The 11,562-nt window shown below is 55.4% G+C and overlaps 3 protein-coding genes across 3 annotated transcripts in view; 2 read left to right on the top strand and 1 right to left on the bottom strand.

The window, feature by feature from the left end:
- The window catches only part of PTSG_07486 (uncharacterized protein), a 1,789-nt gene extending 952 nt beyond the window's left edge, over nt 1-837 (top strand). Inside the window, exon 3 of the mRNA XM_004990935.1 lies at nt 357-837. Within this exon, the coding sequence (XP_004990992.1) occupies nt 357-560 (204 nt within the window). The 3' untranslated portion in view covers nt 561-837. The remainder of the gene's footprint in view (nt 1-356) is intronic.
- A 528-nt stretch (nt 838-1,365) lies between these two features.
- PTSG_07485 (CMGC/GSK protein kinase) lies at nt 1,366-4,627 on the bottom strand (the record flags this gene model as incomplete). Its single annotated transcript, XM_004990934.1, has 11 exons — nt 1,366-1,415; nt 1,621-1,760; nt 1,918-1,973; nt 2,131-2,223; nt 2,435-2,532; nt 2,666-2,772; nt 2,960-3,090; nt 3,312-3,419; nt 3,654-3,737; nt 4,001-4,188; nt 4,513-4,627. 11 exons carry the CDS (start codon nt 4,625-4,627, stop codon nt 1,366-1,368), a joined length of 1,170 nt encoding a protein of 389 aa, XP_004990991.1.
- Nucleotides 4,628-5,978: 1,351 nt separating this feature from the next.
- PTSG_07484 (TK protein kinase) overlaps nt 5,979-11,562 on the top strand; it is a gene marked incomplete at its 3' end in the record, with an annotated part of 6,620 nt that continues 1,036 nt past the window's right edge. The window contains exons 1-10 of the mRNA XM_004990933.1: nt 5,979-6,828; nt 7,219-7,349; nt 7,614-7,686; nt 7,856-7,974; nt 8,288-9,123; nt 9,527-9,581; nt 9,839-10,441; nt 10,668-10,740; nt 10,971-11,152; nt 11,349-11,372. Of these exons, the coding sequence (XP_004990990.1) occupies nt 6,180-6,828; nt 7,219-7,349; nt 7,614-7,686; nt 7,856-7,974; nt 8,288-9,123; nt 9,527-9,581; nt 9,839-10,441; nt 10,668-10,740; nt 10,971-11,152; nt 11,349-11,372 (2,745 nt within the window). The 5' untranslated portion in view covers nt 5,979-6,179. The remainder of the gene's footprint in view (nt 6,829-7,218; nt 7,350-7,613; nt 7,687-7,855; nt 7,975-8,287; nt 9,124-9,526; nt 9,582-9,838; nt 10,442-10,667; nt 10,741-10,970; nt 11,153-11,348; nt 11,373-11,562) is intronic.

The following is an 11,562-nucleotide window of genomic DNA, read 5'->3' as shown; positions in this document are numbered from 1 at the left end:
GGCATGACGTCCCTGGCAAGATCTCAATTTACTTGCTTTGAGCAACCAATGTTGAATCTCAGGCAAGAGCAGGGCTATGAATATAGAAATAAGTTTCTGACTAAATTAATTCAGTTCGGGCTTCGAGGTGGGGGAGATATGCCTCAAATATCCAGCCAATACACTAAAAAAATCCTCACGCTCCGGGACAGCACCAGGCGGCAGAGCAAGATGAGGAACGTAATAAAATTAGGAAATTAAATTTCGACACACACACACACACACACACACACACACACACACACACACACACACACACACACACACACACACACACACACACACACACACACACACACACACACACACACACACAGGCACCTACGAAACTGGGGGTTGGGGTTACGGTGACGCTGGCAGGGCTGGGGCAGTCGTTGCCAGACACATCGTGTAACACCACGGTGACGTACCGCAAGTGTGGCAACACGCAGGGTTCCAACTGGAAACTCCACCTCACCGCATCCCTCAACCAGCTGGACGTGGAACCATGCGAACCATCGTCGCCACTTCTGTTGTCGTGATGGATGGAAATCGCCATGCATTCATCATCACATTACATACATCATGCATCGTTAAGCCCTACTTTCTCGTTACACACGTCTCTCAGCATCACCTCCAAAGTTTGATTGGGTTGGTCACTTTCTCTTGCGGACTTCAGGTAGCACACATGCGCACAGACTCTCCTGCATTCTCCCCTCACAACAAACACACACACACACACACACACACACACACACACACACACACACACACACACACACGTGCACAACAAGAGTAAACGGGTCTACACAAAGGGGGGAATGGATGGATGAACGAGCAGCAGCGAAATGAAGCGAAAAAGCCACGGCGCTTGCCGAATCGCAACAGCCAACAGAAAAAAGAAAAGACTGCAGGGACAAGGTGCAGCAGCAAACGTGTACAGCAATGGAGAACAAGAGACGAAGAAGAAGAAGAGGCACATGCCGGCGTGGCAGAGGTGGTGGTGCGTGACGTTGTCATATTTGCGTGAATGGGTGTATGCGTGTGGACACAAAGGAAACAACGCAACGAAGGAGAAGGAGACAGAAAAGGTGAACAGAAGAACAAAGAAAGAACGAAGAAAGAAAAAAAAAAGTGCAAAAAGCAAGGTGGGCGAAAGAGAGGAACAGAAAAAGGGGAAGTGAGTCAAGGGGGGAGGGGAGCGGGCGGAATAACACGCGCGCACTCATCTGCCTTTTCATCACCTCATGGCGAGGGTGAGGAGAGGAACGAGAGACGAGAGGAAGAGGAGGGAAGGGAGGAGGGGAGGGCGAAAGGGGGGGGGGTGGGGGTGGTGGTGGTGGTGGTTTAAGCCTTGGGCTTCAGTCGCTTCTCAATGCCGGGAGACAGGGCCAGCTCTGCAAGAAACAACGAAAGCAGCGGCGGGCGTGGAAGGTCGTGAGCGCGTGGTGACGTTGTGCTTGAAGAACGCAATACGCGTGCAAAGGCGATTGACGAGGGTGCACGAGAGCAAAAGGGGAAGAAAGCAAGCACACACACACACACACACACACACACACACACACACACACACACACACACACACACACACGGCGATGGCACCTTCTGGGGTGAAGTCGAAGAGTTCTGGGAGCGGGTTGCCGTTTGGCAGGGACGTCTTGGGGTCGCGCAGCTCGTCAAAGAACGGGTGCGCGAGCACCTCAATCGACGTGGGCCGCTTCTTCGGCACATACGCAAACGTCCTGCAATAAGCGTGCACGCAGAAGACGATACCAGGTGGCGTGAGTGTGTTGGTGGAGGGGTGAGTCAATGAATGATACCAACAATGGCGAGCAAATGGATGAGGAGGACTCATGCGTGTGCGTGTGTATGTGCAGCTACGTGCGTGTGCATACGTACTTCTTGAGGAGGTCAATCTCGACGGCGCGCTCGGCGGAGGGGCGCACGCGCAGCAGCTGCAGAGGGATTGTTTTTTTGGGTTTTTCGGGCGGGGATGTGCAAGAGGGATGGTGAGGAGGTAGACAGACACAGGCATGCAATGGCAACAGGAAAAGAGGCACAGGGACACACAGACAGACACACAGACAGACACCGCCACGCAATACCACGCACGTCTTCAAGGGAGGTGGTGCGCGGGGAGGAGAGGGAGCCGCGGAACTCCGGGTTCATTGCGCGCAGCTCCGTGGACGAGGGCGCACCAAGCACCTGCAGCGCAGCAGACGACGATGACGACGATGAGGAGGAGGGTGAAGAGGAGGAGGAGGTGGTGGTGGCTAGCCGTGTGAGCACGGAGAACGCAGAAGCAAAGGAAGAAGACAGTGCAAGGGTGTTCAGGACACGTAAACCCCGCAAGCCAGAGACACAGGCAACAAGATTGATAGAGTTGCAACAAACGGCGCAGCACGGGATGACTCACCCTCATGATCTTCTCCATCTGATCTGAGCTCTTTGTTCCTCTGAAGATGGGTCTGTTCATCAGCAGCTCCGCCATCACGCATGCGCCACTCCACACATCTGTTCATACACACAAAAGCGAAAGATGGCAGAAGAGTGGTGAATAGGCGTAGAGACGTAAGCACGTACCCACATACACGAACATACACGAACACACACAAAAAAAGGGCGCTGAGGACGAAACGAAACAGACCGATGGCTGTGCTGTAGAAAGAGGCGCCAATGCAGAGCTCTGGTGCGCGGTAGTAGCGCGAGCAGATGTACGACACATTCGGCTGGTCAGAGTGCAGCTGCTTGGCACTGTTGGTGTGTGTCAATGTCATTGGAGAAGTAGGGGGGGGAGAGACGGCGTAAGTGAGGGAAAGGGGCGTGATGGCACGGCCGGCACAAGCTGACACACACGCGCGCACCCACACACACACAACTCACACACACACACAACTCACACACACGCGCGCGCGCACAACACAAGACAATTCTGACTGACCATCCAAAGTCGCAGAGCTTGAGGACGCCGGCGCTGACGTTGAGGAGGAGGTTTTGGGGCTTGATGTCGCGGTGACAGATGCCACGCCCGTGCAGGTACGCAAGTGCACGGAACATCTGGTACACAGACAGCTGTGCACAGCAACATGAAGCATGGCGAGGGAGGAAGGGAGGAGAAATGGTGCGGAGAGGTGAGTATGGAATGAAAGTATTGTTGGACGCACACATTGGTCACACAGCTTTGCCGACACATCCACCAAGCACACAACATGCAAGACAAGCCACATCCATGACAAGCGACGTGAAACGTGCACGTGTCTGTGCACGACAAGCATCATTGTCTCTGTTGTAACCTTGACGTAGAATGCGGGCATCTGCATCTTGCGCTTGCAGTACCCGTCCGAGAACTGGCCCAGGGACGTGGGCATAAACTCCATCACCAGGTTCAGATATGTGTCGTTCTGTTTGAATGCATGCATGCATGCACGGAGGTGGTGGTGGTGGGTAGGTGGGTGGTGGCAAAGTGGTGAGCAATGAGCAATAAGCGATTTGGTGGGGGGGGGGGATTGACACACACACACACACACAGAAGAGAGCAGCACAACAGCATCATGGCGTCCACGTGCACACATGCACACCCTTACAACACAGACACAAAGGCACGGTCGTGAAACAACTGGGAAGCGTGTGCACACCTTGGCACCCGGGGTGAAGAAGAACCACTTGAGCTCGACAATGTTGCGGTGGCCAACCTCCCGCATAATCTCAAGCTCGCGGTTCTGATCGCACAGAGATGCAGCAAGGCGTGGACACGGTGAGGGGTGGGTTGGAGGAGGACGTATGGCACGGACGGGCAAGGGACTCACACCCACAGACAGGAACACACACGCACACACACACACACACACACAGAAACAGACACATACATACATACATACATACACACACAGAACCAGAACCAGACACATACACATACATACATACGTACATACATACATACATACATACAGACACACGCCACGCACAAACCCAATTCGCACACCTTGTATCGGCGGTCTTGCAAGACCTTCTTGAGGGCGACGTTGTGTGTGCCTTTACTGTCGATCATCTTTGTCTTGAAGACGACGCCAAAGGAGCCGTTGCCGACAACAGAGAGGTCGCCGTATTGGATCTCCTCTTCAATTGCGCGGCGCGAAGGCCCGCGCATGGCACGCACCTTCGTCATCGTGCCTGCATGCACCAACCCCACCAGCGCCAACCAACACACATCATGTGTCAATGTGATGCGCACACGTCGAACGCCAGCGGCGACGCGGAAGTTCGAGAGACACAGACGCAGCACACAAACAACTGCAACAACAACAACAACAACAACAACAACAACAACAACAACAACAACAACAACAACATCAAACCACAGACAACACAGACATACACGCAATCATGCATGCAAGCACATAAACTAACAAACAAACACAAACGCACATTATCACACAACCAACCACAACACCGACACACACAGACACAAATAATCATGCACAGGAACAAACGCACCGTTGACGTTCATGCCGTCCATTGCGCCTGTGAGTGGGTCGTACTTGTCGTTGCCTTCCTGCATCTCAGCAGGGTCAACAAAGGATGTGGTGCGACGCCTGCTGTCGTCGTCCATGATGGTTCGAGTTGTGCCCTGAGGAAGGGGAAGGTCTGCGGCTGTGGATGTGGCGGCGGCGCGCTTCGAGGTGGATCGCTCGCGATACCTGTCGTGCAGAGACGCGGCCGTGTGTTTAATACGCACGCCGTGAGCAGGCAGCATCACGAAGTCAAAAGGGAAGGCCGAACGCGGGTCGGGTTGGTTGGTTCGTGTGTGTGCGTGGACGGTTGGCGGCGAGTTGGTATGCGCAGTTGTGGTTGAGGAGAGGGATGTACACCACAACGAAAGGGCAGTCCCGAAAACGATGGTGCGATGGATGGTGGATCACCAAGGGGTGGGGGTGGTGGTGGTGGTGGTGGAGAACAATGTGTGAGTAATCAATCAACCAACCAACCAATCAATCAACCAGCGTGTGGGTGATCAGTGATGGTGGTGCGTGATATGGGGGAGAGTGGTGGAGAGGAGGTGGCGAGGAGGTGGCGGAAAGAGAAGTCAAAGCGTTGACTGTGGTGCAAGAAATGAGTGTCGGCAGGAGAGGAGTGCAAACACATCAACACGGACGGGGGTGGTTGTTTGTGTTGGCTGCCAGTTTTTCCCCCCACCCGATTCGCCCTTGGCCCCCCAATCGATCGCACGCCCACCACCACACACCAACCGAAACCTATTGGAATGCAGTGCACGCACACAAACGAACAACCGTACCGCTGCTTTGCACAAAACAGGAAGGGACAGAAGAGAGAGAGTGTGTGTTTGTGTGTGTGCGTGTGTGCGTGTGTGTGTGTGTGATGTGCGTGCGGGTTTGAGTGTTTGTCCACGCCACGGAAGCTAATGGAACAAAGGCGTGCGCGTGTGGAAGAGAGGCCACAGACAGACAGACAGAGAGATGGACAAGCAAAGCAAGCAAGACAAGGTAGGCGACGACAACCACATCAAGAGGAGAGAGAGAGAAAAAAAAAAACTGACGAGCGAGCCAGACAAAAGGAATGCGGCTGGGTCAAGCAGAGTGGTTGATGGCGTTTTGTTCGCTCGAGAACATGCCATGTTTGGTGCGTCAAACCACCGAAACCAGACAAAGGCATTGAACAGCACCGTCGTCACCCCCTGCGCACTGCCATCGGCTGCCATACTGACAACCAACCAGCCGGCCAGCCAGCTGGGCATGGTGGAGGGAGGAGGTCTTACCTTGCTGTTGCCTTTGATGTTGCTTCTTTTGCGGTGTGTGTGTGCTGTTGTTTGTTGTTGTTGGGCGAGCGAGCGAGTTGAACACCAGAAGAGAGAGAGGAGAGAGAGAGGTGTGTGGAACAACAAAAAACAAACAGCGAAAAGAGAATAGTTGCCGGTATCTCCCAACAATAATCTACAACCGTCGCGGAGGCAGTGCTGGGAATTCGTTGCACTTTTAACAGTTGTTGCTGACTCGGCAAAATCTGGCAGGAGTTGGCGGAAGAGGAGAAGGAAGAACAACAACATCCAGCTCACAGCTGCAACAGAGACAAGACCACTCCTCCAGCTCGCTCCTTGTTCACCCTTCACCCTGCACACACACACACACGCACGCGCACGCACGACGATGGGCCAGAAGCAGGCGCGGCCAGGCGGGCCACCCATACCACCAGCCATCAATGGTGGTGGTGATGGGGAGAAGAAGAAGAAGAAGAAGCCAAGGTCCAGAGGCATGATGATGACAGAAAACAAACACTATGTGAGCAGCAGCAGCATCGATGAGAGCCTGTCGTCACCAGCGGCGTCGACACCGCCCCCACAGTCAACCTCCTCCTCTGCCTCCTCGCCCTCCGTTGAGCTGCCAGCGATGAACCGGAGCGACCTCACCGTCGTGCGCGAGGTTGGCCAGGGCACGTTTGGGCCCGTGCTGGAGGCGGAGATCACAGCGCCCCACAAGTACGGTGCACAGACGGCGCTGCTCGTCCTGCAGGAGCGGGAGGAGGACGCAGACGCGTTCCGCCAGCGCGTCGCTTGCGCAGCCAGCACAGCGCAGCCTGCGCTTGTTCGCGTCATCGGCTGTGCAGTGGCCGCGTCGCCGGGCTTTGCCGCCTTGGAAAATGTGTTCCGCGGCACCCTGCACCACTTCTTGCGCATCAGCCGCAGTGACCCAGATCACGAAGAACAGGCCAGCATCAGCGTCAACGAGCAGATCCAAATCTGCCTCGCCTGCTGCAAGGCCGTCGCATACCTCCACTCACAAGGGGTCACCGCTGACGGTACGCTCATGCGTGTTTGTGTGTTTGTTTGAATGTGCGTTTGTTTGTGAGAGAGTGAGTGTGTTTGCGTGTGTGTGCGTGTGTGTGATTTTGATTAAGTGCGCGCTTGTTTGTGAGAAGGTGATTGTTTGTGAGAGAGTGAGTGTGCGTGTGTGCGTGCGTGTGCGTGTGTGTGTGTGTGTGTGTGTGTGTGTGTGTGTGTGTGTGTGTGTGTGTGTGTGTGTGTGTGTGTGTGTGTGTGTGTGTGTGTGTGTGTGTGTGTGTGAAACCTTCCTTGAGCTTCCATCTTTGGTGCGCACTGAAGTGTTAAAGTTTGGTGCTTTATTTTGATTCACTTCCCTTGCCCCACGCCCTCCCTTGCCCTTTTTGCGTGCGCAAACCCATCACCAGATGTGAGTGCAGCTGCGTTCTTCATCACCAGCAAACTGCATGTGAAGCTGTGCAACCTGGGCACGGGGCCTGCCACGTGTCCACAGAACTACGCCGAGTTCAACGGCACGCAAGTGCCACTCCGCTGGCTGGTATGTACAGCACGTGCGCATTGTACAACGTGTGTGTGTGTGTGTGTGTGTGTGTGTGTGTGTGTGTGTGTGTGTGTGTGTGTGTGTGTGTGTGTGTGTGTGTGTGTGTGTGTGTGTGTGTGTGCTTTGTGAGACTTGTGTGGGTTGGACACGACTTCACACAGCACGCCACGTTCCTGGTTTTTCACCCATCCCCCCTCCCTTCGCATTCCATGCCATCCACTGCACCCGCCCACCGTCCCTTCATACCGTGCGCTGTTGCAGGCACCGGAAACACTGCAAACACACACACTCGAACCCGCATCAAACGTCTGGATGCTGGGCGTCACCATGTGGGGTGCGTATGTGTGCACGCTCTTATGTGGATGCGTTTTTCATGCACATGCTCACTCGCCTGTGTACCGTGCTTCCTTCTTCTTTCACTCACATGCAGAGCCACAAAACCTCTTACTTCTCACCTTCACCACCACTTCCACTACCACCGCCACCACTCGCTGCATGTGCAGAGGTGCTGTCGTTTGCGCGGGAGCCGTGGACGGGAACGACAGACGAGGAAGTTGTGGACCTTATTTCCAGTGGCAGCACACTCGAGCGTCCCGAAGCGTGTCCGGAGCAGGTCTTTGAGGTGCGACACTTGTGGAGGACAGAAAATGAGAAGGAGATGGAGGGTATTGGTTGGTTGGTTGGTTGGTTGGTTGGTTGGTTGGTTGGTTGGTTGGTTGGTTGGTTGGTTGGTTGGTTGGTTGGTTGGTTGGTTGGTTGGTTGGTTGGTTGTTGAAGAGTCGTTAACGCAGGGCCGGCTTGGTGCAGGAAGGCGTCAGTGCAGGAAGCAGGTGAAAAGGGGGGAGGGGGGAGGGGAGAGTGTGAGGCATAGACAGGCGCAGCTGCACCCGTGTCTGTCGTTGACGATGCGTCCCCCCCCCACATGGTTTTGATAGGTGATGACGTCATGCTGGGCGCCTGGCCCCGCCCACCGGCCTGCCGCAAAACACGTGGCCTCCATCCTCTCTGCCATCGACGCGCTCACATATGCACACACGTTCGCGTCGTTCTCGAACGGCGTCGTTGGCGCGCCAGACATCAAGATGCGCGCAAACGCAGCGTACAGCAGTGGTGTGGTTGCCCCTGGCGACGAGCACGTGAGCGCAATGACTACTTGCGACGGGGGTGGCGATACGGGCGAGGGAATGGCGGGACTGCAGGTCGGGGCATCTGGGTATGTGGATGATCCGTCCTTGTGCGAGGATGATGGCGATGGAGAGGTGAACAAGGAAGGCCTGACGTCTGGGTACGTGGATGATCCAGCACTGCACGCGGAGACGAAGAAGAAGGAAGAGCTGACGTCTGGGTATGTGGATGATCCAGCACTGCACGCGGAGACGAAGAAGAAGAAGGGAGGGCTGACGTCTGGGTATGTGGATGATCCAGCACTGCACGCGGAGACGAAGAAGAAGAAGGGAGGGCTGACGTCTGGGTATGTGGATGATCCAGCACTGCATGCGGAGACGAAGGAGAAGGAAGGGCTGACGTCTGGGTACGTGGATGATCCAGCACTGCATGCGGAGACGAAGGAGAAGGGAGGGCTGACGTCTGGGTATGTGGATGATCCAGCACTGCACGCGGAGACGAAGAAGAAGGAAGGGCTGACGTCTGGGTATGTGGATGATCCAGCACTGCACGCGGAGACGAAGAAGAAGGAAGGGCTGACGTCTGGGTATGTGGATGATCCAGCACTGCACGCGGAGACGAAGAAGAAGGAAGGGCTGACGTCTGGGTATGTGGATGATCCAGCACTTCAGCCACCTGCTACGCACCACCCACAACAACAACAACAACAACAACAACAACAACAACAACAACAACAACAACAACAACAACAACAACAACAACAACAACAACAACAACAACAACAACAACAACAACAACAACAACAGCAGCAGCAGCAGCAGCAGCAGCAGCAGCAGCAGCAGCAGTTTGTTGCTTCGGCAGTGCAATCTCCACCAGCGAAGGCAGGAACACTCAGGGCGCGCGCAAATCCTCTTCACCAGCCCCACTACCAGCAGCAGGAACGACAACAACGTTCAGTGCGTCAGCCACAGCTGCTGCGGCAGCAGGCAAGACCAGCAGCACCCACCTACCCCAACATGAGGCCACCACGGCCACACCTGCGGTCCCAGCATCACCAGCGCTTGCAGCAGCACACTCGACCGCCGCCCCCAGCACAGGGGCGGGGTCGTGACGGACCAACAGTGGCGATGCGAGGGATGCCGCCAAACACACACGTGCGCGCTCGAGGGCCCGCCAATGCACAGCACATGCGGCAGCAGCGACAGCCATCGCCACACATGGCGCAGCATCAGCAGCAGCCGTCGTTCAACCCGCACAACGCCGTACCCGCCTCTGCAACGCGACGTCGACAACAACAACAACAACAACAACAACAACAACAACAACAACAACAACAACAACAACAACAACAACAACAACAGCAGCAGCAGCAGCAGCAGCAGCAGCAGCAGCAATATGAAGGAGATCCACGAAACATGGCAGAGCCACGCACAGTGAGGTTGCGAAGTGTTTGGCTGAATGATGACGACGATGACGAAGGTGGTGGTGACCATGGGCGTGATGGTGCCATGGGTGCAGAGAGCAGCACAGACCCGCAGCCAACAGCACAAGGGTGCGATGGTGATGGAGGTGATGGTGGCGATGATGACAACACGCTGCAAAAGAAGCAGAAGATTAAGAAGCCGTTCTCGCTTGCGGCAAGCGCAATACGCAAGCGCTTTGCTCGCACCAGCAAACAGCAGCAGGCCAGTGGCGAGCGGGGCGAAGACGAGGAAGTTCGCGTGGGCACCAAGCCCAGTACACCCGAGCAACAACACCAACAACACTCACAAGGCGAACACGGCGATGGTTACGTGGACGGCGTGATTGCACCACCAGCGTCCACACAGACCGCATCAACAACAGCAGCAACAGCAACAGCAACAGCAACAACATCTGTGCAAGACCATCCTGCCCAAACGTCACCAGTGCCACCACTGCAGGCATCTGATGACGCTTCACCCTCAAGCGACGGCGATGGCACGGTAATGTAACACGCCAGCGAGAGAAGACATGCATGGTTCTTGCGTATGTGCGCGTGTGTGCGCATGCACACTTCTGGTGGTCTTGTTGTGAGGGCTGCATTGTATTGGATCATTGACAACGTGTCGCTAACATGAGCCACTGCTGCCCGCTCTCCTGCGTGTGAACCCTCCTCCTCTCACTTTGCTCCATCATACCGCATGGCCTGCTGCGCTCTCCTCGCATCAGGTCGAGTTCACCACGAACGTGCGCTGCGTTTCCCTCCAGCGCGGGCCAGATGGCTTTGGCTTCGTGATCAAAGGTGCGGCCATGTTGTGTCATCGAGGCGGTGCCACCTGCACATGCACGCGCATATGAAAATGCAAGCAAGCGTGGGCGCATGCACACACACACGCATGTACACACGTGCATACATGCAAGCTCGCACATATGTACGCATGCGTGTGCGCCCGTTGCTCACATGTGATTTGCTTCTTTTCTTTCATTTTGTGTCTGTGTATCTGTGTGTGTGACCATTGTTGTGTGACGCAGGCAATGCGCCAGTGACGGTGACGGCGCTCGATGAAGGGAGTGCGGCGGAGGTTGCGGGCCTGCACGTGGGCGATGTGTTTATTGCGCTCAACGGCGAGCTTGTGTACTTCCTCTCCCAGAAGGAGGTGGTTGCTCGCATCAAGGCTACAGGCGCAGGCGCCATCCAGCTCCTCGTCAAGACGGTGTGTGTGTGTGTGTGTGTGTGTGTGTGTGTGTGTGTGTGTGTGTGTGTGTGTGTGTGTGTGTGTGTGTGTGTGTGTGTGTGTGCGTGTGTATGTGTGTGTGCATCCTGGTACTTCGGTCCACTCATGTCCCCTCCTCCCTCTTCCCCCCTCCTCCCCCCCCCGCCCTCTTCATCTTGCATCTTGTTCGTTGCAGCTGACGCCGGAGCAGCTGACGCAGGTACGCGCACGTGTGCGTACAGGCACCCTCTTTGACGTCTCAGTTCCATCAGAAGCGTCGTGACAACGTGTAACATAAGGAGAGGTGTGGCGGAGAACAGGAACACATCGCCACTTCACTCGATGTTGAATACGACACCATAAAAGATTGAACGTTATCGAGCCAACGCAAACATGTCGCACCACCACCA

The sequence above is a fragment of the Salpingoeca rosetta genome (assembly GCF_000188695.1).
Source record: "Salpingoeca rosetta unplaced genomic scaffold supercont1.22, whole genome shotgun sequence".
NCBI lineage: Eukaryota > Choanoflagellata > Craspedida > Salpingoecidae > Salpingoeca > Salpingoeca rosetta.
The sequence above is the reverse complement of the archived record's forward strand: the minus strand, read 5'-3'. Positions and strand labels throughout refer to the sequence as shown.